This window comes from Aedes aegypti, chromosome 2 (assembly GCF_002204515.2).
Source record: "Aedes aegypti strain LVP_AGWG chromosome 2, AaegL5.0 Primary Assembly, whole genome shotgun sequence".
NCBI lineage: Eukaryota > Metazoa > Arthropoda > Insecta > Diptera > Culicidae > Aedes > Aedes aegypti.
In genome coordinates this window covers 182,978,202-183,004,002 of record NC_035108.1, presented here as the reverse complement: position 1 = coordinate 183,004,002, position 25,801 = coordinate 182,978,202, and the positions used below count along the sequence as shown (strand labels likewise).

Below are 25,801 nucleotides of genomic sequence, written 5' to 3'. Positions count from 1 at the left end.
CGCTAGAATTCTCGCACTCGCTCACGATAAGTCGTAGTGAGAACATTAGGCATTTCACAGTACCTGGCTGTCAAGTGGGCGAAATATTTGAGCAATCTTATCGTCCCCAATCAAAGATAATAGGACACACTTGCAGAAAAATGGAAGTCATTTTCACCATAAATGGGAAGACCTTCTCAGGTAAGTTGCTTCACGTTGTGCAATACCTAGTTGTGGAGATGAGTGAAAATAAAGTCTTCTAGAGTAGTGTTTCAGAAGTCCAAAAGATTAAGTGTAAAATAAATTGTTATAACGAATTTTAGATCCAAAAATCAATTAGCTGCTTTTATCGTTCTACTTCAGCTCAACGGTAACATGCGTGGTGACAAGCACAAAATTGATGAAACCGGCTAGTTTTCACGCGTTTTTCTATACTGACCTAAATTGTTAACTTGTAACTCGTTAACTATATTGGTTGCATGCCTCACATGTGTTAAAAAATAGCTTCTATTGTAAAATGCGTCCACAAATGAAGACAGATTGAATAATTAGCTATCTTATCTTATGTGGCCATGTGAGCATGCTTAGTGTAATGTCTTAGAAAAACTATCAAACAAATAGATAATTAGCGATAAAAAGTAAGTGTAACGTAATCAAAACAATACAAAAAGCACCACCGGCAGTATTACTGTCTATATTTGTTGGCACTAGCAACGTGACTGGACAAAACACAAGTGTGTGTGATTCATTATTTACGCTTGTTTCTAATAATACTCTACTCTTCAAACAATTCTAGTCGATCCCAAGACTGTACCTGTTGATACGTCGCTGAACACCTTCATCCGGAATCATGCCCATCTCAGTGGCACGAAGTTTATGTGCTTGGAAGGAGGATGTGGTGCCTGTATCGTCAACGTTAACGGAATCCATCCAGTCACCAAGGAGAAGTCTTCGTGGGCTGTGAACTCGGTATGTTCCACTGCGCTAAGTCACGTTAAAATGACAAATTTTATTTCATGTTCACTACAATTAAGACATAGTCAATCGTAGAAGGGCTTCTAAAAGAAAAAAAAAACAAGTAGGGCTATCCGGGTATTGAATTCAAAAATATTCTGAATATAACTCGTTAAATAAAATCCTGCCGTTGAAATTGCTTTGAGTATTGTTTGACGAACAGTTTTTATCATTAAAGCCATTTTTTTTAGTGACTTTAAAGCGAATTTCAAAAATCAAATAACATGCTTAAAATTAAAGTTACCGGGCGGTGTTTTAGCAGGATAACCCAAAGTTTCAAAAACTTTGGTTTTAGGGTACCGATTTGATGTTGATTTTTAAGACTATGAATGATGATTCCACCACATGTTTTCAAAAAAGTTTTATTATAAACTACAATATGTATTACTAACTGCTAAGGGTTTATTCACAAATTTCATAACGCCAAAAATGGCCATTTTCAACACCCACCCCCTCGTAACACACGAATATTTTATAAATTTTGTATGAGCCGTAACATAATAAGGACACCCACCCACCCCCTTTAGCGTTATGAAATTTGCGAATGGACCCTAATAGTAGTTTACACAACAAGTTGCAGAATGATGATATTTACAGCCCCAGTCGTACATTTATCCAATGAGACTTGCCGAGTTGGATAATGGATCATTAAAATAACCAAAACGGCCGCTGTGGAAAACACAGATAGCGCCACCGTAGCCTTGTGTGTTTGAAAGAACAGCAATGCTGTCACAATGTTAAGTCCTAGTAATCCTTTATAAGAGAGATTCGCGGAAGCTGACATTTCTGTCAAAGTGCAGCGAGAGCTGTCAAAGTGTGAGCTAAATAAACATGCGTTATGTTTGTTTTGAACTTTTCTTGAGGAGTAATGTAAACCGCTCGAAATTATTTCGGTAAAAGAAAATTTTGCATGAGGCAAAATTATTGAATAAATTTTTGTCTATGCGATTTTTAGTTGTTAATTTTTTCGGCTGTTTATTAGTTTGGATATGTGGCTGAAAGATCTATAACGAAACAAAATACACTTTTTAGCAAAGGAAGTCATGTCCGTGTTACAATATTATTCTCGACTTCGAGCAAAGTCAGCACTGCTGGTCTGTTTGTGTGATCCATCTAACCCCCACTGTCCGGCAGTGGTATTACGGAAAAAAAATTCTGAAAAATTGTAATACATTTTTACAAAAAGCTTTAGTCCGGGAGTTAGAAGGTGATAGCTCTATTGCAGATCCGGTGACCCATTTCATAATGGCTGGAGAGACACGTCCATTCAGAACTCACTTTCACTAACAACAAGCGCCGCATGTGTGTATTACCGTTTTCAAATGGATGGATTCCTGTTTCAAAGCTGTTTACTTTGAAACTGGCGCGTATTTAATGTTTAGGTACAAATAAATATGTTATCAGAACAATCTCACCAAAATCCATCCAAGGCGGCGTTGTTATCTAATCCAATCATCAATCGATTTCCTTCTTCTTATTCTTCTCATCTGGGTGGCATCCAATTGCTTCTCCATGTGACGCATACCATTTGTCATTGCTAGACCACATTGCGTGCATGTTTTATCAGCATGAATTCTAATTCTTACTTTAAAATCTTTTATATAACGTAACCACTTAGCATATTCACAAAAACATTTTTCTTATACTCTCGGAACCATTCGTCCAGGTGTCTTAGTAGCGTCGGAAAACAAGCGCAACCTCAAGGAAAAAAAATCACGTGGGCGAACAAATCTCATCAAAATTAGAACTAGCCAAAGAATATCACACTGAACGCGTCTGGAAAGTTTATTCATTGTTGAATATCAACGTTTTTCCAATTTTCACTTCCGAATTAAAATCCGGATGGCGTAGCACCCGTAGCACCAGCCAATAGGGTCCTAAAGCCCTGTCCCAATTTTAGTGCCAAACGCTTAAGTTTAGGCCAAAAACACATGTTTACTCAATTTTCTAATGTTTTCCGTTGGTTTAAGCCCAGAAAACATTTTTTTTAGATTTTGTCACATCCTTTGGCTTAAACTCAAATTTTGGGTGTATTTTGTTTTCCGTGTCCCTTACGAAATGTCAGAAAGGAACAACCCCAGTGGTCGATCTAAAACCCCTGTGGTGTTTTTGTCGACTAAGCGAACGTCAAACATGATCAAAAGTGTCAAGGTTCATTAATGGACCAAATTTTTAAATTAAAGTTTAAACATGATATAGCCATTATTTGAGCGGGAAAAATTACTAAAGTAGTAACAGTAACATGCTTTTTCGTGTTATTAAATAAAAACAAGATTTCATTAAAAATTTTAGGACCCAATTCACCGGCAATATCGCGGAAACGAGAGCACGAAAAATAGCGTGGAGCAAAACAAAACACGACCGTTCGCAGAAAACGATCCCAGCAAAGTCAGCACTGCTGGTCTGTTGCCAAATCATTCCATTTTACTTCCGCTTATCTCTCTATAAAGGATCACTATTAAATCCCAGAGTTTATATACACAGTGTTGCGCGAAGAGACTTCTTTGAATGCCTGCTCTTCTTCGTCTTCGAAAACAGCCCCTATCTGTTTTGCTGGGCTGCTCGATAGGTAGACGGTTTGACAGTTCGATAGGTAGATTTGGTTTCACTCTTCGCGCAACTCTTCATTCATAGACTCTGTTAAATTTCATATACTGTGGCGCCTTTGTTTTGATGCGATGAGCACTTGCTAAAACTACTTTCAATGATCCAATGGATGAGAAGATGAGTACTGTAAAAATCAAGTTCTGCAACGAGTTTCGTACAGCATTTATTGCAATTTCTTAAAATCAGTATCAAAATCATATCGGGATGCTTTCCCTATTATTCTGCAATTTTTAAAAATTGATGTATAATGATTTATTACATAACTCAAAATAGTTGCGTAATGGAAAAACGTTGAGTAATATTCATAACGCAACAGATTTCATTTGCGTAATTACTATTACCACAATGTATAGTTCAATGCAGGTAAATAGGCCTTTTCATGACAGATTGGCGTTTTTCATCAAACCTATTACGATGAGAAATTCCAAAAAGGTTGTTTGTGCAACAAGTTGCCAAATAAAGATTTGTTCAAAACGAAACATGCAAACCATGTTGGACAATACGACGAGTGTTGAAAAAATCAGGATTTGCAAAGAGTTGCATAGAATACATTTTGCAATTACGAAAATTGTCGAAGCCATTTCCCCGAATGACCCGTGATGTGAAATGTGATGCAGTTCAATAAGGAATAAGAATTGGCACTAGTGACCTTCAGTAGCAGGTTAGTGAATTAGAAGGGGTAAGCAATCACAAAAAAGATAAATTGACGCTTACATTGAGCTGTTCGGTAGTCCAATCCGCATGGTTATTAAATTAATTAACTCATTACGCGTGGTAAAGATGGACAAATTATGGGTGAAATTATGAAAACAATCTGGGATCCCAGCCGAGCACGTGGATTTTTTTCATAATTTCACCCATAATTTGTCCATCTTTACCACGCGTAATGAGTTAATTAATTTTACAAAAAGAGATGTTTGATCACTATCGACTAAACACATGTTGCCAAATATGTCGAGGCGTTCGAAGAATCGACATTCGGGGAAAAGTAGCACAACCAATTGAATTATTTCTAGAAGCATCGATCCTATTTTCATTCAGAATCTCTCACGTCAGTCGACACTAGTTTATTCAGCCATTATGAAAGCTAAAGCAATTCGATGGTAGCACTCAAATAATCATTTGACAACTCCCAAAACAGAGTTGAAAAGCACTAGTTTTCAGCACCGTTTTGAAACAGTGCAGAAAAGTAGCACTTTTCAGTTTTGTTTTTGTTGGTGGAAAGGTTTAGTTGTTCATTTTATCAATGAAAAGTAGGCCGATATACAACAAAATTACAAAAAAAATATATTAAAGGTTTACACTTACATATTCATTTAATTTGGGGTTACTCAGTTCATTGCCGTTTTCAAAAACATCACAGCACGTCTAGTTTTTGAGATTTTTGAAAATGCATCGATTTCAGTGAACTTGTAGGGGAACTGGGGGTAAAATGAACACCCTAAGCAATTTTCATGTTTTCTTGCTTATGAAGCTGCAGATTCTTTTCAATTGCTCAGAATTGAAGAAGGATGTTTATGCAATGTAACAAGTTGAAATATTGTGATGGAAATAGAAGTTTATCAACATTATTGTAATTTTCCAAACATGTGGGTAAAATGAACATATAACGGGGTTAATATGAACATATACTTGGGGGTAAAATGAACACACAATGGGAGTAAAATGATCATATACTGGGGGTAAAATGAATATGTAGTGGGGGTAAAATGAACACCATTTAAATTGAACGGGTTGCGGCATGATTCTCGGCATCTGGTACATGATCAATGCATATCTCACAGACATTCCGGAATCAATGGAACGTTTAGCCGCGACCATTTGGATGGCTGTCCATGTCTGTCCTTCTATTTTCTCCGGAAATTTCTCGGCATCTGAAATAAAATCCGGTAGTATTCGCCCTGCCATGGCGTTTATATTACGAGCATGAGCATGAGCATATATGACCGTACAATTCGTAGTTGCTACTCCGTGATTGACTAGAGCAATCGAAGTTGCACAGGGAATCAATGAATGGGGCTTGGGATTAGCTAACCATTCTTCAATGTGCACAAATCGAGAGCTCAAATTTTAAAAGTCAATAACGGCGCCGGCCACGTCCTTACGGTCATCGGGGAAGGGAAGGAATGTTAGCTAGACAACCGTTGTTACTAGAGACCGAAGAATCTTCTGCATCTCCACAGTTGTCATGGAAAGGATATTGGGTTAGTGGGATAAGGTAAAGATCTGGGAGTCACCAGCGATTGGTGATGCGATCCATGATACATTCACGCCTAACCCGTTTAACGCCACTGTTTATTCATGCCGCGCGAGCGACGCGCAACACGATTGATCCTGCTCACATCACCCGCCCCCGCAGGAGCAAGCAACGCGAGCAGTAGATCAAACACTACTGACCCTATCCGCGAATCACGCCACTATTTATTCATGCCGCGCGAGCGACGCGCAACACGATTGATCCTGCTCACATCACCCGCCCCCGCAGGAGCAAGCAACGCGAGCAAAGGATCAAACACTACTGACCCTATCCGCGAATCACGCCACTATTTATTCATGCCGCGCGAGCGACGCGCAACACGATTGATCCTGCTCACATCACCCGCCCCCGCAGGAGCAAGCAACGCGAGCAGTAGATCAAACATTACTGACCCTATCCGCGAATCACGCCACTATTTTTTCATGCCGCGCGAGCGACGCGCAACACGATTGATCATGCTCACATCACCCGCCCCCGCAGGAGCAAGCAACGCGAGCAAAGGATCAAACACTACTGACCCTATCCGCGAATCACGCCACTATTTATTCATGCCGCGCGAGCGACGCGCAACACGATTGATCCTGCTCACATCACCCGCCCCCGCAGGAGCAAGCAACGCGAGCAAAGGATCAAACACTACTGACCCTATCCGCGAAACACGCCACTATTTAATCGTGCCGCGCGAGCGACGCGCAACACGATTGATCCTGCTCACATCACCCGCCCCCGCAGAAGCAAGCAACGCGAGCAGTAGATCAAACACTACTGACCCTATCCGCGAATCACGCCACTATTTATTCATGCCACGCGAGCGACGCGCAACACGATTGATCATGCTCACATCACCCGCCCCCGCAGGAGCAAGCAACGCGAGCAAAGGATCAAACACTACTGACCCTATCCGCGAATCACGCCACTATTTATTCATGCCGCGCGAGCGACGCGCAACACGATTGATCCTGCTCACATCACCCGCCCCCGCAGGAGCAAGCAACGCGAGCAGTAGATCAAACACTACTGACCCTATCCGCGAATCACGCCACTATTTTTTCATGCCGCGCGAGCGACGCGCAACACGATTGATCATGCTCACATCACCCGCCCCCGCAGGAGCAAGCAACGCGAGCAAAGGATCAAACACTACTGACCCTATCCGCGAATCACGCCACTATTTTTTCATGCCGCGCGAGCGACGCGCAACACGATTGATCCTGCTCACATCACCCGCCCCCGCAGGAGCAAGCAACGCGAGCAAAGGATCAAACACTACTCCCTGCCATGGCGTTTATATTACCCCCAAAAAATCAACTAATTCAAATCATTTGTTCTAAGAAATTTGAAGATAAAAGTACTTTGAATTTCCGTCTACTTATCATAAATACTTTAAAGATTTGATGTGCTACGCATGTGATTTGAGTCATAAAAACCTTAAATTCTACGAGTGAAAATTTACATTATATGAGAAACCGGAGAGGCGTACTTTGATTTTGTTTACTTTTCCAGCTTTTAATACTTCTAAATCGCACTATATAGTTGTCAAAATAGTTCCTTAGTACGAGGATTGAGGATGGTGCTATATTTTGCATAGATTCATAGCATAATTACCGTAAAACACAAACTTGTTCATTTTACGACCCCCCCTGATCATTTTACCGATAGTTCCCCTATGCAAGTTTCTCACCTTGTATGGTGAGAAATTTGCATAATTTGCTGCAAAACACAATTTCCATGAAATTTCACGATACTTTTGATTTTTAAAAGTTTGGCAATTTAGTAAAGTAGTGTATTCAGGCATATAAGCGAGACGTAAAATTTCGTATGGGCACTGCAAGCATGTAAAAAAATCGATTTAATCTAAATTTATTCAAACAACTAAACAAAATTATATCTCAAATGGATTTTTGGTATGGTAGAATAAGTGTATAATTTATCTATATTGATAGTTTTAACTCAAGAATAACTTTCGAAAATAGCCTATGAGATTTTGCATGCAATTAATTTGAGAAATTCTAATTCCGAAACTGTTAATTTTAGAGAAGATGTTCTATGAAAAAGTTATAGTGAACCGTTTAGACTACAAAAAAACACTGAAAAATATTTTATTTTTATCATAATAAATGTTAAATTACACAAAACCCCCGGTATTATTTTTAAAATTTTCACCGAAGAATCTTGGTAGGAAACATATGTTACGGACAAATTAAATAATAAAAATGTTTTTCTAACAACAACTTTTAGGGAAATTTTAAGGCTTTTGTTTTTTTTTTATCAAAAAAAAATGCGTTGGAATTGGCCTATTATTTTACCATTTTGATTTATATTACGGACATCTTCAAATTCCGGACATTCCTCTTTGTATGGGAAACATTCCACAAGAAATGTATCAATTTTTGCAGTTCAAAAAATCTCACTTACAAGGCTCGTTTCAATGAGCATTTTCCATAATTATCTTTGAAAATTTATAGTCCAACTGCCTTAGACGTCTCTTTTCTAAAGTGAATTGAAGATTTCAATTGATAATTCACCTTTTCTATTTATGATTTTCATGAGCTATCCGGAGTTCGGATTATTGTGTCCGGAATATGAGGCAAAAGTAAAGAACCGTCCGGAATAAGAATCGAGAATAGTCCACACATTTCTATTGATTTAAAATTATTCATGTTGCGGAATCAAAGTCTCCACTCAACATTCAAAAGCTAAGTGTCTTGAAGGCTCGATAATGCGGAGAAATCATACAGCATGATTTATTTTTTTTATGTTGTTTGATGAACTGTACTTCACTGCGACCTCAAGTGTCCGTAATAAGAATCAAAACGGTATTTACATAATTCTTTTCTGCATTAACCGGTATAGGCCTGAGTGAAGGAAAAAAAAACTTAAACTCTCACCGATCAGCGAATACTTAAGAGCCAGTTCGCGAGAACCGCAACCCCCTTTCCAAGGGAAGTTGTATTGATGTTCTCCGATCAGGCTGAAATTTTTAGGGATTGTTCTTCTATATAAAAGATGATGTTTTGCAAAATATTAGATTTTTATATTAGGGGGAAGTGGGACAAAATGACCCCCAATGATTTCATGTCACTAAACATGCAAAATCACAAAAACTGATATAACTATAGTAAAAGTGCACGGATTATGTTGAAATTAGGCATGAATACTCTACGTTATATGAACTTTGAGGTTGGCATGGTATATGGATTTTAAAAGTACTTCAAATCGAGAAAAATGAGTTTTTCATAAAAAATTTAGTGATTTTCAAATCGATTTTTTTCTTACCAACCGAACTAGGTCAAAAAACTAAATATGACGTTTTGTAGGGTAACTCATGAGCTTTCATTTGAGGTGTAATCTAGATATGCCGTTTTAAAAATTTTCGAAAAAAAAATTTTTTTCTGTGTAGTGTTTGAACTTGAGCCATTTTGCGAGTACCGCAACCGCCTTGTCTAGAGAGGTTGTATTAATGTTCTCCGATCGAGCTGAAATTTACAGGAAATGTTTTCCTATATAAAAGAAGATATTTCGCAAAATTACAGATTTTTATATTAGGGAGAAGTGGTACAAAATAACCACTAATGATTTAATATATAAAAAAATACAAAATTAATTAAACTGCTATAATAGCGATAGTAGGGGCCCAGATAGCCGTAGCGGTAAACGCGCAGCTATTCAGCAAGACCAAGCTGAGGGTCGTGGGTTCGAATCCCACCGGTCGAGGATCTTTTCGGGTTGGAAATTCTCTCGACATCCCAGGGCATAGAGTATCTTCGTACCTGCCACATGATATACATATGCAAAAATGGTCAATCGGCATAGAAAGCTCTCAGTTAATAACTGTGGAAGTGCTCATGAGAACACTAAGCTGAGAAGCAGGTTTTGTCCCAGTCGGGACGTAACGCCAGAAAGAAGAAGAAGAATAGCGGTAGTAAAAATGCACGAATTTGTATGAAATTTGGCATGTTTACTTTACGTTATATGAATGATCATTTTGGATGAAAAAATGTTTCAAATCGAGGAAAAACCTGTTTGTAAAACTAGTTTTTTTTTCAAATCGACTTATTTTTGGTCAACCGAACTAGGTTGAAGTTTTGTAGGACAACTCAAGGGCTTTCATTCGCGGTGTACCGTGGTAAATCAAAATTCAGACGGTACCAATATCCGGACACTCTGATAATATTTACCAATAAAATGCTAAATTGACAACATTTATACAACTATATTGAATGAAAAAATGGCTGTTTTTGTAGTTATTACGACGTATTGGCCTTTCGGAGGTCTGTTCAACAAACTCATCAATGTCCCCGATGAGATCAGCTCAAAGGTATAAATTTATTGGTTGGAGATAATCGTATAGCATATTTTTATTACTTACATTTGGTCTCTTACTAGGCAAACAAATTCAAATTTTTAAATTCAATATAGGGTAATTCAGGTCGCTATCTGTAATTATTCAGTTTTAATAAGCATAAAGTAATAATATATAAATTATAATTCACTTAATAAACGATTTTGCATTCACATCGATCAATCAACAATGAGTAGGTATTTTTTTCAATTCTCATTCCCCCACTTGACATTTCCCCCATGCGTTTGAGGGGCGCTTAGATGGAGGCAATCGTCGCAGTAGTAGTGATTGTAACATAATAATACACAAAGTTCCTGAGTTTCCCTACAAAACTTCATATTTATTTGTTTAAACTAATTCGGTTGACAAAAATATAAGTCGATTTGAAAAAAAAAAACTAATTAAAAAAAAATAAAACAGATTTTTTTTATCAATTTGAAACATTTTTCTAATCCAAATACCATGTTCATATAACGTTAATTAAACATGCCAAATTTCATGCAAATTCTTTTATTTTTACTATCGCTATTATAGCACTTTAATTGATTTTGAATGTTTTTATATATTAAATCATTAGTGGTTATTTTGTACCACTTCTCCCTAATATAAAAATCTGAAATTTTGCAGAATATATTCTTTTATATAGGAAAACAACTCCTGTAAATTTCAGCTCGATCAGGGAACATCAATACAACCTCTCTAGACAAGGCGGTTGCGGTACTCGCAAAATGGCTCAAGTTCAAACACTACCCCGAAAAAAAAATTTTTTTCGAAAATTTTTGAAACGGCATATCTGGAATGCACCTCAAATGAAAGGCCATGAGTTACCCTACAAAACGTCATATTTAGTTTTTTGACCTAGTTCGGTTGGTAAGAAAAAAATCGATTTGAAAATCACTAAATTTTTTATGAAAAACTCATTTTTCTCGATTTGAAGTGCTTTCAAAATCCATATACCATGCCAATCTCAAAGTTCATATAACGTAGAGTATTCATGCCAAATTTCAACAAAATCCGTGCACTTTTACTATAGTTATATCAGTTTTTTGTGATTTTGCATGTTTAGTGACATGAAATCATTGGGGGTCATTTTGTCCCACTTCCCCCTAATATAAAAATCTAAAATTTTGCAAAACATCATCTTTTATATAGTAGAATAATCCCTGAAAATTTCAGCCTGATCGGAGAACATCAATACAAGAAGGGGTTGCGGCTCTCGCGAACTGGCTCTTAACGGATTTCAATTATTTTTTGCCAGTACACTCGTACATATATCTAATTTCTAAAAGTGGTCAAAAGATCTCGGGAATATTCCTGTGGCCGGAGTTATTGCAGTGGATCACTGGGTCAGGTGACAAGGGTTCTGTGCTTCTGTGCCCCTGGAGGTAGGCAAATTTCAAGTCACAGATAATTTTTAGAATCGGCTATAATGTTGCCACTATTTCAAGGAGTTTTAAGAAAAACTCATCACCATCTTAACCTTCTAATAAACGATTGAATTGAATAACCATGTCTCCTGCATTTGATTGATCCCACAAATGACCAGGAAAACAGTTTTAACACTAAACAAATCTCACTCGCTCTTCACGCGTATGTAGTAACATGAGATGGATGGGTGTGGGTTATGAAAGGAGTCTGCGTGGTCTGTGGGGATTTGATTTCTAAACTTGTAACCAACTCAGTTATTGGGTCACCAAGTGGCTCGGTAGCTTAGTTGGTAAAGCACTCGTCTAGCATACAAGAGTCCTAGGTTCAAATCACAGCCAAGCACGTGGATTTTTTCATAATTTCACCCATAATATGTCCACCTTTACCACGGGTAATGAGGTATTTATTTTGACAAAAATATCAAAATTTCAATAATCGACCAAAAGTTGTTCTTAGAATAACTTTTTTATTAAAAAATTCTCCATCATAAACTTTTTTCCGCTGCAACTGTTTCCTATCAATATTCTATGATGATAAACTCATAAACCATTTCCAAAAGTTAATCTTGAGTCAAAAATATCGATTTATCATTGGAAAACACTTATTCTACCATACTGGACACATGTGTAAAATGTGATCCGAATCGAAGATTATCGAGCACCATTTTTAATATTTTCGACTCATTTTGGATGGAATTCGTCTATACTGAATCTTCTTTTTTAAAAACAGCTGGGTTTTGCAACAAAAAAAACATATGGAACTGGGATGACGCGTTTTACCCCCTATTGGACATTTTTGACTGTGGTTACATTTCTTATTAATTTTATTTTTTAAGTATTGCCTCAATCCAAGGACTATTTCTAGTAATTGTGAGCTCGTTAATGTGATTTCCCTGTAAACCCAATTAGAATCACATATTCGACTAAATTCATAGTTAAAAGTGAGTTTTTACGTAACCTTTCGGTTGTCGCGTGAATATTTGTAGTGCGAGTAATCGCGCGTTGTACTTTGTACAACACCCTTGGTTTTTTATATCCAACATGAAATACCTCGCGATCTAAATTAAATATAGAAACCCCGTTTTCGACAAATGGACCAGTGAAGAATTTTTCATTTGACATAAAGTTTTCTCCGTAGCACAATACGCCTAAACGATTGACGCTGCTAACCGCACGGCTACGAAGCCCACCCAAGCGGTGCACAGAGGACTAGAAATCCACAAATCAGGCAAAACCTCAATCTCCAATCTTAGTTTTTAGTTGAAAAAGAAAGTCAATCATTTATCTACTAAATCAGATAGTTGAGAACACGTACGAGAATTTAAAAAGGAAATTATGTTTCTACATATTCGGACGATCATGTCCAAAACCTTTTTTTTTGCATCAAAACTCAACTAATTCATTTTCACCAAAACTCGTGCAAATTTGGATTTCAGAATATTTTTTCTGGTCGATAACTTATTTTTATATAAATTCAGCTTCCTGGGGTGCAAATTTATATTCAAGAGTCGTTAACTTTATTAGATTAATACTGACTACCTACATCAAATAATTCAAAAAGAGCCGCATTATTCCGTACAAATTGGTCTCCGACACTCCCAGCTAAGACTAAGGAATCGATTGAAGAAACTTTATCTTGCCTAAGTTTGCCCAAACGATAGTTGTTTGAAAAAGTGGGGATTCAAAAAAATGTATGAAAAACAGCGTTTTTGTTAGAATTTTGCTCTACGAGAAACAAAAAAATGTGTCTATGCCCTAAATAGAGTCTTCAACCCTAAATCATGTTCCAAAACACTTGTAATAGGGCGATATTCAAAACTGAAAAGAAAAGGTAATAGATGGCTCTTTTTCAATGGTAGTAAAAACGAAATCCCTGAGCAAAGAAAGCACCACGGAAGATGAACTAAACACAAAAAGTTATGTATTCACTTTACACTTGATTTCTAATCACTATTTTTTTGATCCAGTTTCCTTATTGCAAGCAATTTACGATTATCATTATTTTCCATACGTTTTGACAGTTCTCCGACTACCATTCTTCCATGCGCTTGTGTCATTACCCTATTGCTGAAAATAATAAAATTTTGAGAATGCGCAATTTCTGTTATGAATTTTTAAAACTGGACCACTGTGCGGTGGTAATTTAGATACGGAATTCTGCCATTTGGCGGCGCTAGTGTGCATGAAAGTTTTGTTTTGCAAATATCTCAGAAGCTTGACCACTTAGAAAGGTGGCGTCTTCATCAAAGTTGTTCAGTAGCTCAAGAGATTCAAATTTTTGCCACCAGGCAGCACTTATAGATATCTCAGGAGCCTGACTACTTGGAAGGATGGTGTCTTCGGCAAAGTTGTTTAATCAGCCAAGGGGTATTGTTGAAAGAGCTATTTGATTCTAAATCTTGCCCCCAGGTTACGACAGTGAGCATGAAACTGATGTTTTGTCAATATCTCAGGAGCACGACCACTTAGAAATATGGCGTCTTCGGCAGAGTTGTTCAGTAGCTTTATTGAGGCCATGAAATTTGAGATAGGTTAAAATAATAATAGCCCTTGAGGTACTGAACAACTTTCTAAACTGTCTAAATGGTCAGGATTCTGAAATATCCGCAAAACAAAAGTTTCATGCTTACTAGCGCCACCAGGTGGCAAAATCTTGAGTTTCTAGGCTCAAATAATGATAGCACTTGACCTCCTGAACAACTATTTTAAATTTTGAATCAACAATCATAGTCCTTGAGTTACTGAACAACTTTGCCGAAGACGCCATTTTTCTAAATGGACAAGCTCCTGAGATATCGGCAAAACAAAAGTAACAGTTTCATGTCCACTAGTGCCACCTAGCGTCAAATTTACTGAAGACCCCAAGTTTCGAAATTATCTGGGTTTTGAGTTATACCGACACCGTTTTCATGTTTTGGTCTACTCGAACCGTATTTAGTAGGATCATAATTATGCGACTGCTATGTACATTTGTTGATTTTACCGCATTATAAACCATCGTACTGTAAACAACAACTGTCAAGTTTTTAGGAAGATTCTTGAGGAATACATTTTGGTTTAGTGTAGATAGATATTGCTGTGTGCGTTTGAAATGCAAATATCAAATGCGGGAACACCAAACGCGGTAGGATTTTTAACAAGAAAGGCGAAGTCAAAATTTGATTTTCTTTTCTAGGTTGGCGGTGATATGCATCATGGTTGCTAAGTATCCTTTGGCTACTTTGTGTTACCTCATTTGAAGCTCAGTTGGGCTGGATTTTCACGTCAAACGCAAACAGCAATATCTTTTAATTGCACTACTGTTGTACAAAGTACAACAGCGCGACAGCCCGATGGTTAAGAGGCACATTTTACCCCGTTTTCACTTAACAATATCAGTGCGCATCGTACCTTCGTGCTGTGCGTACATGAATTCTCTCTGCTCTTGGAAGTTTTCTTAAAAACTACCTAAAGCAATAAAACAGTACTTTTCAGTGCTACAAAAACAGTACTTTTCAGTGCTAAAATTAAAAACGGTACTTTTCAGTGCTACTAAAACAGTACTATTTTTTCTACTATTGATCCCTTTACGATCCTTGTTTGGACCCGTGCCTTCGATTTTTCGTTGGACCCGTTGGCGAAAGCTAGCGGTGGTAATCCTTCTTGGACACCGTCTTGGGAAAAAACCTTTCGAAGGTCACGTCTTCTTTCGTTTATTAATTAAACATGGTATCAACAACAAACAAAAGGAAGGGTGAATCTCTGAATTCACTACTTCCTTCCAAAAAAGTGGGTTTTAAAACTGTCACGACACGTGGCAAGAATGGAAGAAAGGACGCTTCCCCGGAATGCGAACTTTCTTCCAAGGGTGAAATGAATAATTGTATCGAAATGAGCAATCAGTTCGATGCTCTAGACAAATTTTCCGAACACCAAATCGAAGCAGCCTCTAGCCCAGGCTCTTTGATTCAAGTGAGGAAGCAAAGAGTGCCGCCTATCGTGGTCAGTTGTTCCGAATTTGCGGGATTTAGGCAGGAGATCTTGAACTCCATTAGGGGAATCAAGGTTTCCTTCCAAATCGCAAAGAAAGGAGACTGTCGCGTTTTGCCGGAAACTCTTAAAGATCGTGAACTTCTTCTCAGACATCTTGAAGAGAAGAAGCACAATTTTTTTACTTATGACGACAAAACTGAACGTTTGTTCAAAGTTGTCTTGAAAGGTCTCTCAAGTGACTATAAATCACCTGAAGAGATCAAAAATGGAATAAATGATTTGCTTGGATTTTCCCCAGTCCAAGTAATCATTATGAAAAAGAGAACCCAATCTGGCATTGTTCGGAAAGGGCTTTCTCAAGAATTTTATTTAGTTCACTTTAACAAAAAAGAACTAAATAATATTAAAGCTTTAGAAAAAGCAAAACTTTTGTTTGATGTCCGTGTGACATGGGAACATTTCCAGAAACCTGGAGGAAATTACCAGAACCCCACTCAGTGCCGTCGGTGCCAAAAGTGGGGTCATGGTACAAAAAATTGTCGCATGGATGCTAAATGCATGATTTGCGGAGGTTCTTCTCACGCCAAAGACGTCTGTCCAGTGAAGGAAGATACCACCAAATTCATATGTTGTAATTGCGGGGCTAACCATAAGTCCAATTTTTGGAATTGTCCTTCACGCAAAAAGGTCATTGAGGCTCGTGCCAGGCAGATGAAAGATAATATCCGTTACGATAACGGTCGTTTCCGGAATTTGCCTGGTAGAGTATCGAACAATGCTCATTTTTCAGTTAACAATCGCTTGATCATGAATCATACCCATCAGGAAGATCATAATCATGCTCATTCACAAACTAATTTTAATCCGTCGGGTAGCCGTTCGAATCTTTCTATTTCGAATGTATCTACCCACGGTAAATCCTTTGCCGATATCGTAGCAGGAAATTCGAACTCCTCCCCTGTTCGATCCATGGGTACCCATTCTACTTGTTTCAAATCAAATGGAAAAAACCCTACCGCCACAGGTAACTCCGCTTCTTCGTCTACCGGAAATTCCAATGGGAAATCACATGACATGTCTGCCTCTGATTTTAATTTTCTAACTGAACAATTGAATCTAATGATTGATGCAATGTTCAAAGCCACCACTATGACTGAAGCAGTCCAAGTAGGTGTAAACTTTACAAATCAAATTGTTATTGGATTACGTTTTTCTAATGGATCCAAATAATAATTTAAATATTTTAAATTGGAATGCTCGTTCTCTGAATGGTAAAGAGGACGAGCTGTTCAATTTTCTTACGGTTAATAACGTGCATATAGCAGTTATTACCGAAACGTATTTAAAACCTGGATCTAAACTCAAAAGAGATCCTAACATTTTTGTTTATCGTAATGATCGACTTGATGGGGCTTGTGGGGGAGTTGCAATCATCATTCATAGGCGTATAAAACATCAACTGTTTTCATCATTTGAAACTAAAGTTTTTGAAACTTTAGGTGTTTCTGTTGAAACACAGTTTGGTAAATATACTTTCATAGCTGCCTATTTGCCTTTTCAATGCTCTGGACAGCAAGTTAATTTGCTCCAAACTGACTTGCGTAAATTGACTCGCAATTAGTCAAAATTTTTTGTCATTGGTGACTTTAATGCCAAACATCGGTCATGGAATAATTCTCAAAGTAATTCCAACGGCAGAATTTTATTTGATGAGTGCTCTTCAGGATATTTCTCAATTCAATACCCTGATAGCCCCACATGTTTTTCCTCTTCTAGAAATCCATCTACGATTGATTTGGTCTTAACCGACTCTAGTCATCTTTGTAGCCAACTGACTACTCATGCTGATTTTGATTCTGATCATGTCCCTGTTACATTTCAAATATCGCATGAAGCGATTCTCAATCCTATCAGCTCCACTTTCAATTATTTACGAGCCGACTGGAATATATATAAAACGTATGTTGACTCCAATCTTGATGTTAACATTTCTTTAGAAACTAAACTTGATATTGACAATGCTCTTGAAACTTTAACAAATTCCATTGTTGAAGCCCGGAGCATTGCAATTCCAAAATGTGAAGTAAAATTTGAATCCGTGATTATAGACGATGATCTTAAACTCTTGATCCGTCTTAAAAACGTGAGGAGAAGGCAATTTCAACGCACTCGCGATCCTGCTTTGAAAATTATATGGCAGGATTTGCAGAAAGAAATCAAGAAACGTTTTGCTCAATTAAGAAACAAAAATTTTGAAAATAAAATTTCTCAATTGGACCCTGGCTCTAAGCCCCTTTGGAAATTATCGAAAATCTTGAAAAAACCTCAGAAGCCAATACCGGCATTGAAAGGGGAAAACAAATTATTACTAACTAATTGCGAAAAAGCTCAAAAACTTGCTTCTTCTTCTTCTTTTCTGGCGTTACGTCCCCTCTGGGACAGAGCCTGCTTCTCAGCTTAGTGTTCTTATGAGCACTTCCACAGTTATTGACTGAGAGCTTACTATGCCAATGACCATTTTTGCATGCGTATATCGTGTGGCAGGTACGAAGATACTCTATGCCCTTGGAAGTCGAGAAAATTTTCAACCCGAAAAGATCCTCGACCGGTGGGATTCGAACCCACGACCCTCAGCTTGGTCTTGCTGAATAGCTGCGCGTTTACCGCTACGGCTATCTGGGCCCCTAAACTTGCTATGCAGTTTGAAAGTGCGCACAATTTAAATTTAAGACTTACTAGTCCAATTGAAAATGAAGTTACTCAGGAGTTCGAAAATATTCTCAATCAAGAGAACGTTTTCGAAAATGCCTGGGAGACTGATTTGGAAGAAGTGAGAACTATTATTAAAAAATTCAAAAACATGAAAGCTCCTGGCGATGATGGAATTTTCTACATCCTCATCAAGAAACTTCCAGAAAGTAGCTTATCATTTTTAGTTGATATATTTAACAAATGTTTTCAATTAGCATATTTTCCTGACAAATGGAAAAATGCTAAGGTTGATCCAATTTTAAAACCAGACAAAAATCCTGCAGAAGCTTCTAGCTATCGTCCAATCAGTTTGCTTTCCTCCATCAGTAAACTTTTTGAAAAGGTTATTTTGAACAGAATGATGGCCCACATCAACGAAAATTCAATTTTTGCCAATGAACAGTTCGGATTCCGCCATGGACATTCGACCACTCATCAACTTTTACGTGTAACAAATTTGATCCGTTCCAACAAATCTGAAGGCTATTCTACTGGTCTTGCTCTTCTAGACATAGAAAAAGCATTCGACAGTGTTTGGCATGAAGGTTTGATTGTAAAATTAAAAAACTTTAATTTTCCAACATACATTGTTAGAATAATTCAAAGTTATCTGTCAAATCGTACACTTCAGGTTAATTATCAGAACTCCAGATCTGAAAGACTTCCTGTAAGAGCTGGTGTTCCTCAAGGCAGCATTTTGGGACCAATATTATACAATATTTTCACATCTGACTTACCTGAGCTACCTCAGGGATGTCAAAAATCTTTGTTTGCGGATGACACAGGCCTCTCCGCCAAAGGACGAAGCCTGCGTGTCATCTGTAGTCGATTGCAAAAAAGTTTGGATATTTTTTCTTCATACTTACAAAAATGGAAGATTTCTCCTAATGCTTCCAAAACTCAACTAATAATATTCCCACATAAACCAAAAGCTCTTTATTTGAAACCTTCAAGTAGACATGTTGTCACGATGAGAGGGGTTCCAATAAATTGGTCAGATGAAGTTAAGTATCTAGGGCTCATGCTAGATAAGAATTTAACTTTCAAAAATCACATTGAGGGCATTCAAGCCAAATGTAATAAATATGGAAAATGTCTCTATCCCCTTATTAATAGAAAATCAAAACTTTGTCTTAAGAACAAGCTGTTGATATTCAAACAAATTTTCAGGCCAGCCATGTTGTATGCTGTACCAATATGGACTAGCTGTTGTAATACCAGGAAGAGAGCTCTGCAGAGAATTCAAAATAAAATTTTGAAAATGATTCTGAGGCTTCCTCCCTGGTATAGTACCAATGAGTTACATAGAATATCCAATGTTGAAACATTGGAACAAATGTCAAATACAATCATTAATAATTTCAGGCAAAAATCGTTACAATCTTCTATTGCCACGATTAATGCGTTATATGTTTAGGTTAAGTTAGGTTAAGTATATTAAAAACGTTTTTTTTTACTCTTATAAGCAGGTGAAATCAACTCACCTGTAAAAAACTGAACTGCTACGGCAAATGAAATGTAATATGTTGTTAACAAAATGTTAATAAAATCTTAAATTTGTTTTACCAAATTAGGATGATAGTGTTGTCAAATAACACAGAACACCTAGATATAAGAAATGAATGTAATGTTTGGAATGATACTAATAAAGGAATTTAAAAAAAAAAAAAAAAAAAAAAAAAAAAAAAAAAAAAAAAAAAAAAAAAAAAAAAAAAAAAAAAAAAAAAAAAACTTAACAATATCAGAACAGGAACGTATTTGGTCAAAGTTAGTGTTCACAGGTAAACATGGTTTTCTTTTTATTTCTTTTTGTTCCAACTCGGACAGAGCCTGCTTCTCAGGTAAGTGTTCTTATGAGTACTTCCAGAGTTATTAACTGAGGTCCTTTCGGGCCATGGATGCTTTAGACAGTATCTACACCGCTTCGGTCATGCGGGTTCTCCCGAATGTCCAGTTTGTGCAGGTTTAGAGGAAACGGCGGAACACGTTTTGTTCGTGTGCCCGCGTTTCCGCACAATGCGTGACCGCATGTTTGCCACATGCGGTCGGGACACGACTCCGGACAATTTGGTCCAGAGGATGTGTGCAGACGAGTTTGGCTGGAATGCCGTTTCATCGGCTATCACCCACATCGTCTCGGAACTCCAAAGAAGGTGGCGTGTGGACTCGAGGAGTGACTAGCGCAGACGCTAATCAACAGGTGGTCCAAGGGTTCGCAGTCGGCTACGTAGGTCATACCGGTGCCCTACGGTCGAAATCGACCCTTACAGCGATTAAGTGGCCGCGGGGAGAACATCCTGGTAGCGCTGCTGTCGTGGCGTCGGCCTACTGGGTGGATACGAGCCTCTGGTTGTTCGGGGCAGGTGGAGGCCCCTTCGTCAGCAATCCCAGCTGGTGCTAGCTGATAGGGCCTGAGCCTTCAGTAGGTCAAATTGCGAAGCCCACAGTATCAGTTCTTGATACCTGCGGTGCAGCTGGGCGCGGGCTTAGTGGTCGATCCTGCCCGCTTTCAGCGGACAACGGGAGGTGAGGACCACCCGGGAAGCTGGCAATGCGCCATCATGCTACCTTGATGGACCCCCCTAAGCGTGTCATCGATGTTCGTTGCTGCATGGCTACGCAGCTAACCTGGAGGATGCGATGTGCAATAGCCCCTCTCCGAAGCAATGCCTTCTTGGTGGTCCCGGAGAGACGAAGGGTTTGGCGGCAATGGAAATGGTTTAGTGGGTCGGGGGTGTAGTCCTGTTTACTGCTTGTACGTAGTAAATGGTCCCCAACCCCACACTCCCGGACCACGGTCCGGAGTCTGTTGAGCAGATTATCCCCCCATTGCTTAGAAGGAAAAAAAAAAGAGTTATTAACTGAGAGCGTCCTCTGCTGATTAACCATTTTTGCATGTGTATATCTCGTGGCAGGTACGATGATCCTCTATGCCCTGGGAATAAGATAAAATTTCCATCACGAAAAGATCCTCTACCGGGATTCAGACCCACGACCCTCAGCTTGGTCTTGCTGAATAGCTGAGGGTTTACCTCTATGGCTATCTGGGATAGGTGGATAATAAGGTTCACCATAGCTCACCCGAGAGTCTGATATCATGGTTTTGGACTACTACCATTCATCTCAAAAAAATATTTAAGCTTCTGAATTTTTACTATGCTCATCTTTCTTTTGAACTGATATTTTTAAAACATCCATATTATGGCAGTAAAAAATAATTCTATTCCATTTTAGTGCTTGTTCCCGGTGTTTTCCTGCCATGGACTGGACATCGTTACCGTGGAAGGTATTGGAGACAAGCATGATGGCTACCACGTCACCCAAAAGGTGTTGGCACACTTCAATGGGACCCAATGCGGATATTGTTCGCCGGGAATGGTCATGAACATGTACAGTCTGTTGGAATCCAACAAGGGTCAGGTTTCGATGGCCGAAGTTGAAAATGCCTTTGGAGGTAACATGTGCCGTTGTACCGGTTATCGACCCATTCTCGATGCATTCAAATCACTGGCCTATGATGCGGAACCTAGACTGAAAGAGATCTGTATGGACATCGAGGATCTGAGCAAGATGTGTCCAAAAACTGGATCTCCTTGTTCAGGAAAATGTTCTGCTGCGGGAAAAGTGTCCGACAGAAAGGGTGTACATATGACTTTCGCTGAAGACAAAGAATGGCACAAAGTGTACAACGTAAGTGATGTCTTCGCTATTTTTGAAAAGATTGGATCAAAACCGTACATGCTAGTCGCTGGAAATACTGCTCATGGTAAGTGAATGATAATAACCTTCGAATAAATGAATCTTATAGCATAACGTATTTGCAGGAGTCTACCGTCGATGTGACAAACTTCAGGTATTCGTCGATGTTAGCTCCATCGAGGAGCTACGATCAAATTCTCTTGGTAACAACTTGATAATTGGAGCTAACGTGTCACTGACGGAACTGATGAGCATCCTGACCAACGCAGCGAGTAAAAATTCGAGCTTTGGATACTGCAATGAGCTTGTCAAACACATTGATTTGATTGCCAACGTTCCAGTGCGTAATACCGGAACGATTGCTGGAAATTTGAGCATCAAGAACCAGCACAAAGAGTTTCCCTCTGATTTGTACCTTATTCTGGAAGCTGTTGGATCTACTTTAACTATTAGTATGTAACAAGTAAGGGTGGGATTATGCAATTTTTAACCAAATCTTCTATATTCTAGTGGAATCCGGCGGAAAGACTAGCGTTGTTACACCTTCGCAATTCGTCAATCTGGATATGAAGAAAAAGTTAGTTTTGAACATCATTGTTCCTCCGTTGGATCCCAAGTTCTATGTTTTCCGTTCCTTCAAGATCATGCCACGAGCCCAAAATGCACATGCTTACGTTAACGCCGCTTTCTTGCTGAAATTCAATGAGAACAAAACCAAAGTGGAAGCTGCATCCATTTGCTTTGGTGGTATCAATCCCAGCGTACGAGCTTACTAACATCTGATATTGTACGAATACTAAATTTTTATTCTTTTTTACAATTAGTTCACCCACGCCACTTCAACCGAAAACTACCTTGTTGGAAAAAATCTGTTTGAGAACGCGGTCGTCCAAGAGGCTCTGAAAACGCTCTCGAACGAGCTTCAACCAGATTGGGTTCTACCGGATGCATCTCCAGAGTATCGCAAAAATCTAGCAATATCTCTGTTCTACAAGTTTATTCTGAATATCGCCACTGATGGAACCGAAACTCCTATCAAACCATCGTTCAAATCTGGTGGAACGGTTCTTGAACGCCCAGTTTCTACTGCTTCACAACGTTTCGATACGATTAAGGAAAACTATCCTCTGACGAAGAACATTCCCAAGATAGAAGGCCTTGCGCAAACATCTGGCGAAGCTAAATACGCCAACGACTTACCGGCACTTCCTAATGAGTTATACGCGGCATATGTGCTGGGAACCGAACCACATGCCCAAATTCTGAATATTGATGCTTCGGAAGCTCTGGTAATTAATTAGATAATAACCATCAATCAGCAATCTAATCACAAGAAACACTTTCCCCCTTTTCCAGAAAATTCCTGGCGTGGTGGCATTCTTTTCAGCGAAAGACATTCCTGGCGTTAACAACTTCATGTATTTCGCAGGATTCATGGGCGACGAAGTAGAACCGATTTTCAGTGCTGGTAAAGTCGAATACCATGGGCAACCGATCGGTATGGTCGTCGCGGAAACCTTTGCTCTTGTGAATCGAGCTGTTAAAGCCGTCAAAGTTACGTACAGCAAGCCAGAAAAGAAGGATATCTACCCTACAGTTCAGGATGTACTGAAAGCGAAGGCCAATGAGCGCATCAAAGAAATGGGCTACAGCACTCACGGGGACAACTACGACAAAGCTTCCGAAGGGGATCTGAAAGTCAAGGGACATTTTGAAATCGGCGGACAGTATCACTACTATATGGAAACACAAACGTGCGTCTGTATCCCCATCGAGGACGGCATGGACGTGTACTCTTCAACGCAATGGGTTGACTTGACCCAGATGGCAATTGCTAGAATGTTGAAAGTACCTCAGAATAGTCTTAATTTGTACGTTCGTAGACTTGGTGGTGGTTATGGTGGTAAGGGAACTCGTGCGACTATGGTTGCTTGCGCTTGTGCCCTTGCGGCTCATTTGACCAAAAGACCGGTTAGGTTGGTTATGACCTTGGAGGCTAACATGGAGGCCATTGGTAAACGTTATCCAGTTGTCTCTGACTACGAGGTAGACGTTGACAAGAATGGAAAGATTGTAAAGTTGTACAACGAATACGTGCATGATTTTGGATCCACATTCAACGAATCAATGGGCCATGCAGGAGAATTTTTCAGTAATTGCTATGACAAAAGCGTCTTCAAGACAGTCGCCAAAGGTGTTCGTACGGACTGTGCCAGCAATACATGGTGTCGTGCTCCAGGTACAACTGAAGGAATTGCTATGATTGAAACCATCATGGAACATATCGCTTTTGCTACTGGAAAGGATCCCCTGGAGGTTCGCCTTGCTAACATGCCGGAAGGTATCAAAATGATTGAATTGATGCCAGAATTCCGTGCGGATGTTGAGTACGATACCAGAATGAAGCAAATTGAACAGTTCAACGAAGAGAATCGTTGGCGAAAGCGTGGAATAGCCATCGTTCCAATGAGATATCCTTTGGGCTACTTTGGATCACTGTCAGCCATTGTCACCATTTATCATGACGATGGAACAGTTGCTGTCTCCCACGGTGGTATCGAAATGGGACAAGGCATGAACACTAAAGTTGCCCAAGTTGTTGCTCATATTCTTAACATTCCTATGGACAAAGTTATCGTCAAGCCCACAAACAACCTTACTGCACCCAATGCGATTTGCACTGGTGGTAGTATGACTACTGAAACGGTATCTTATGTAAGTATACAATTCCAAATTGCACTTTTTATTAAAATAATGTCACACAATTTCCCTCAACAGGCTGCTAAACGTGCTTGCGAAATCATTTTGGAGCGAATGAAGCCAGTTCGCGAAGAAAATAAGGACGATTCCTGGGAAACATTGGTTGAGAAGTGCCACCATAAGAGCGTTGACCTTTCCGCAACATACATGTACAAAGCTTCGGATTTAACTCCATACATTATCTGGGGATTGAGCTGCTCGGAAGTCGAGGTGGACATTCTTACCGGAAATGTGCAGCTGCGCCGTGTGGATATTCTCGAAGATGTCGGTGAAAGCTTGAGTCCAGGAATTGACGTGGGACAAATCGAAGGAGCGTTCATAATGGGACTGGGGTACTATCTAACCGAGGCACTGGTATTTGATCCAGAAAATGGAGCTCTTCTGACAAACCGTACCTGGACCTACAAACCTCCGGGCGCTAAAGACATTCCTGTTGATTTCCGAGTTCGTTTCCTGCAGAACAGTACGAATGCTACTGGAGTTTTGCGTTCGAAAGCAACCGGAGAGCCGGCAATGAACATGACCATTTCAATAATTTTTGCATTGAGACGTGCTTTGTTGGCTGCCCGTAAGGATGCCGGATTGCCATCCGAGTGGGTCTCGGTTGGCGCACCATCGACGCCAGATCAAATCTATAAGTTAGCTGGCAACTCGGTTGAACATTTCACTCTAAATTAAATTGGATTGAGATAACATTTATAATTTTACAGGAATGAACATAGTATTATGAGATGGGTAATTAAATATAAAATATTTTATATCTTGATCATATACCCACATTTATGTACCAACAGTATATCACATATATTATGTATAAATAAATAATAAACTAAAAATAACTACTATTTTTGAGCATTTCTGGTGAAATTCCTTATAATTATTAACTATGCATAACATAATAGTAATTTATGCTATTAGTTGAATTATTGTACGCCAAAATTATTGTATTTTGAGAGACTGGTGTTAAAATAACTATAATCCTGCAATTGATCA

At 38.9% G+C, this 25,801-nt stretch overlaps 1 protein-coding gene across 1 annotated transcript; it reads left to right on the top strand.

Moving 5' to 3' along the window:
• On the top strand, nucleotides 1-25,647 carry LOC5573295 (xanthine dehydrogenase/oxidase). The gene is made up of 8 exons (XM_001654461.2): nucleotides 1-180; nucleotides 776-948; nucleotides 21,584-22,115; nucleotides 22,174-22,500; nucleotides 22,559-22,809; nucleotides 22,873-23,337; nucleotides 23,405-24,763; nucleotides 24,827-25,647. The coding sequence occupies exons 1-8, from the start codon at nucleotides 141-143 to the stop codon at nucleotides 25,484-25,486; spliced, it is 3,807 nt and encodes a 1,268-aa protein (XP_001654511.2). The 5' UTR covers nucleotides 1-140; the 3' UTR covers nucleotides 25,487-25,647.
• Nucleotides 25,648-25,801: the final 154 nt, after the last annotated feature.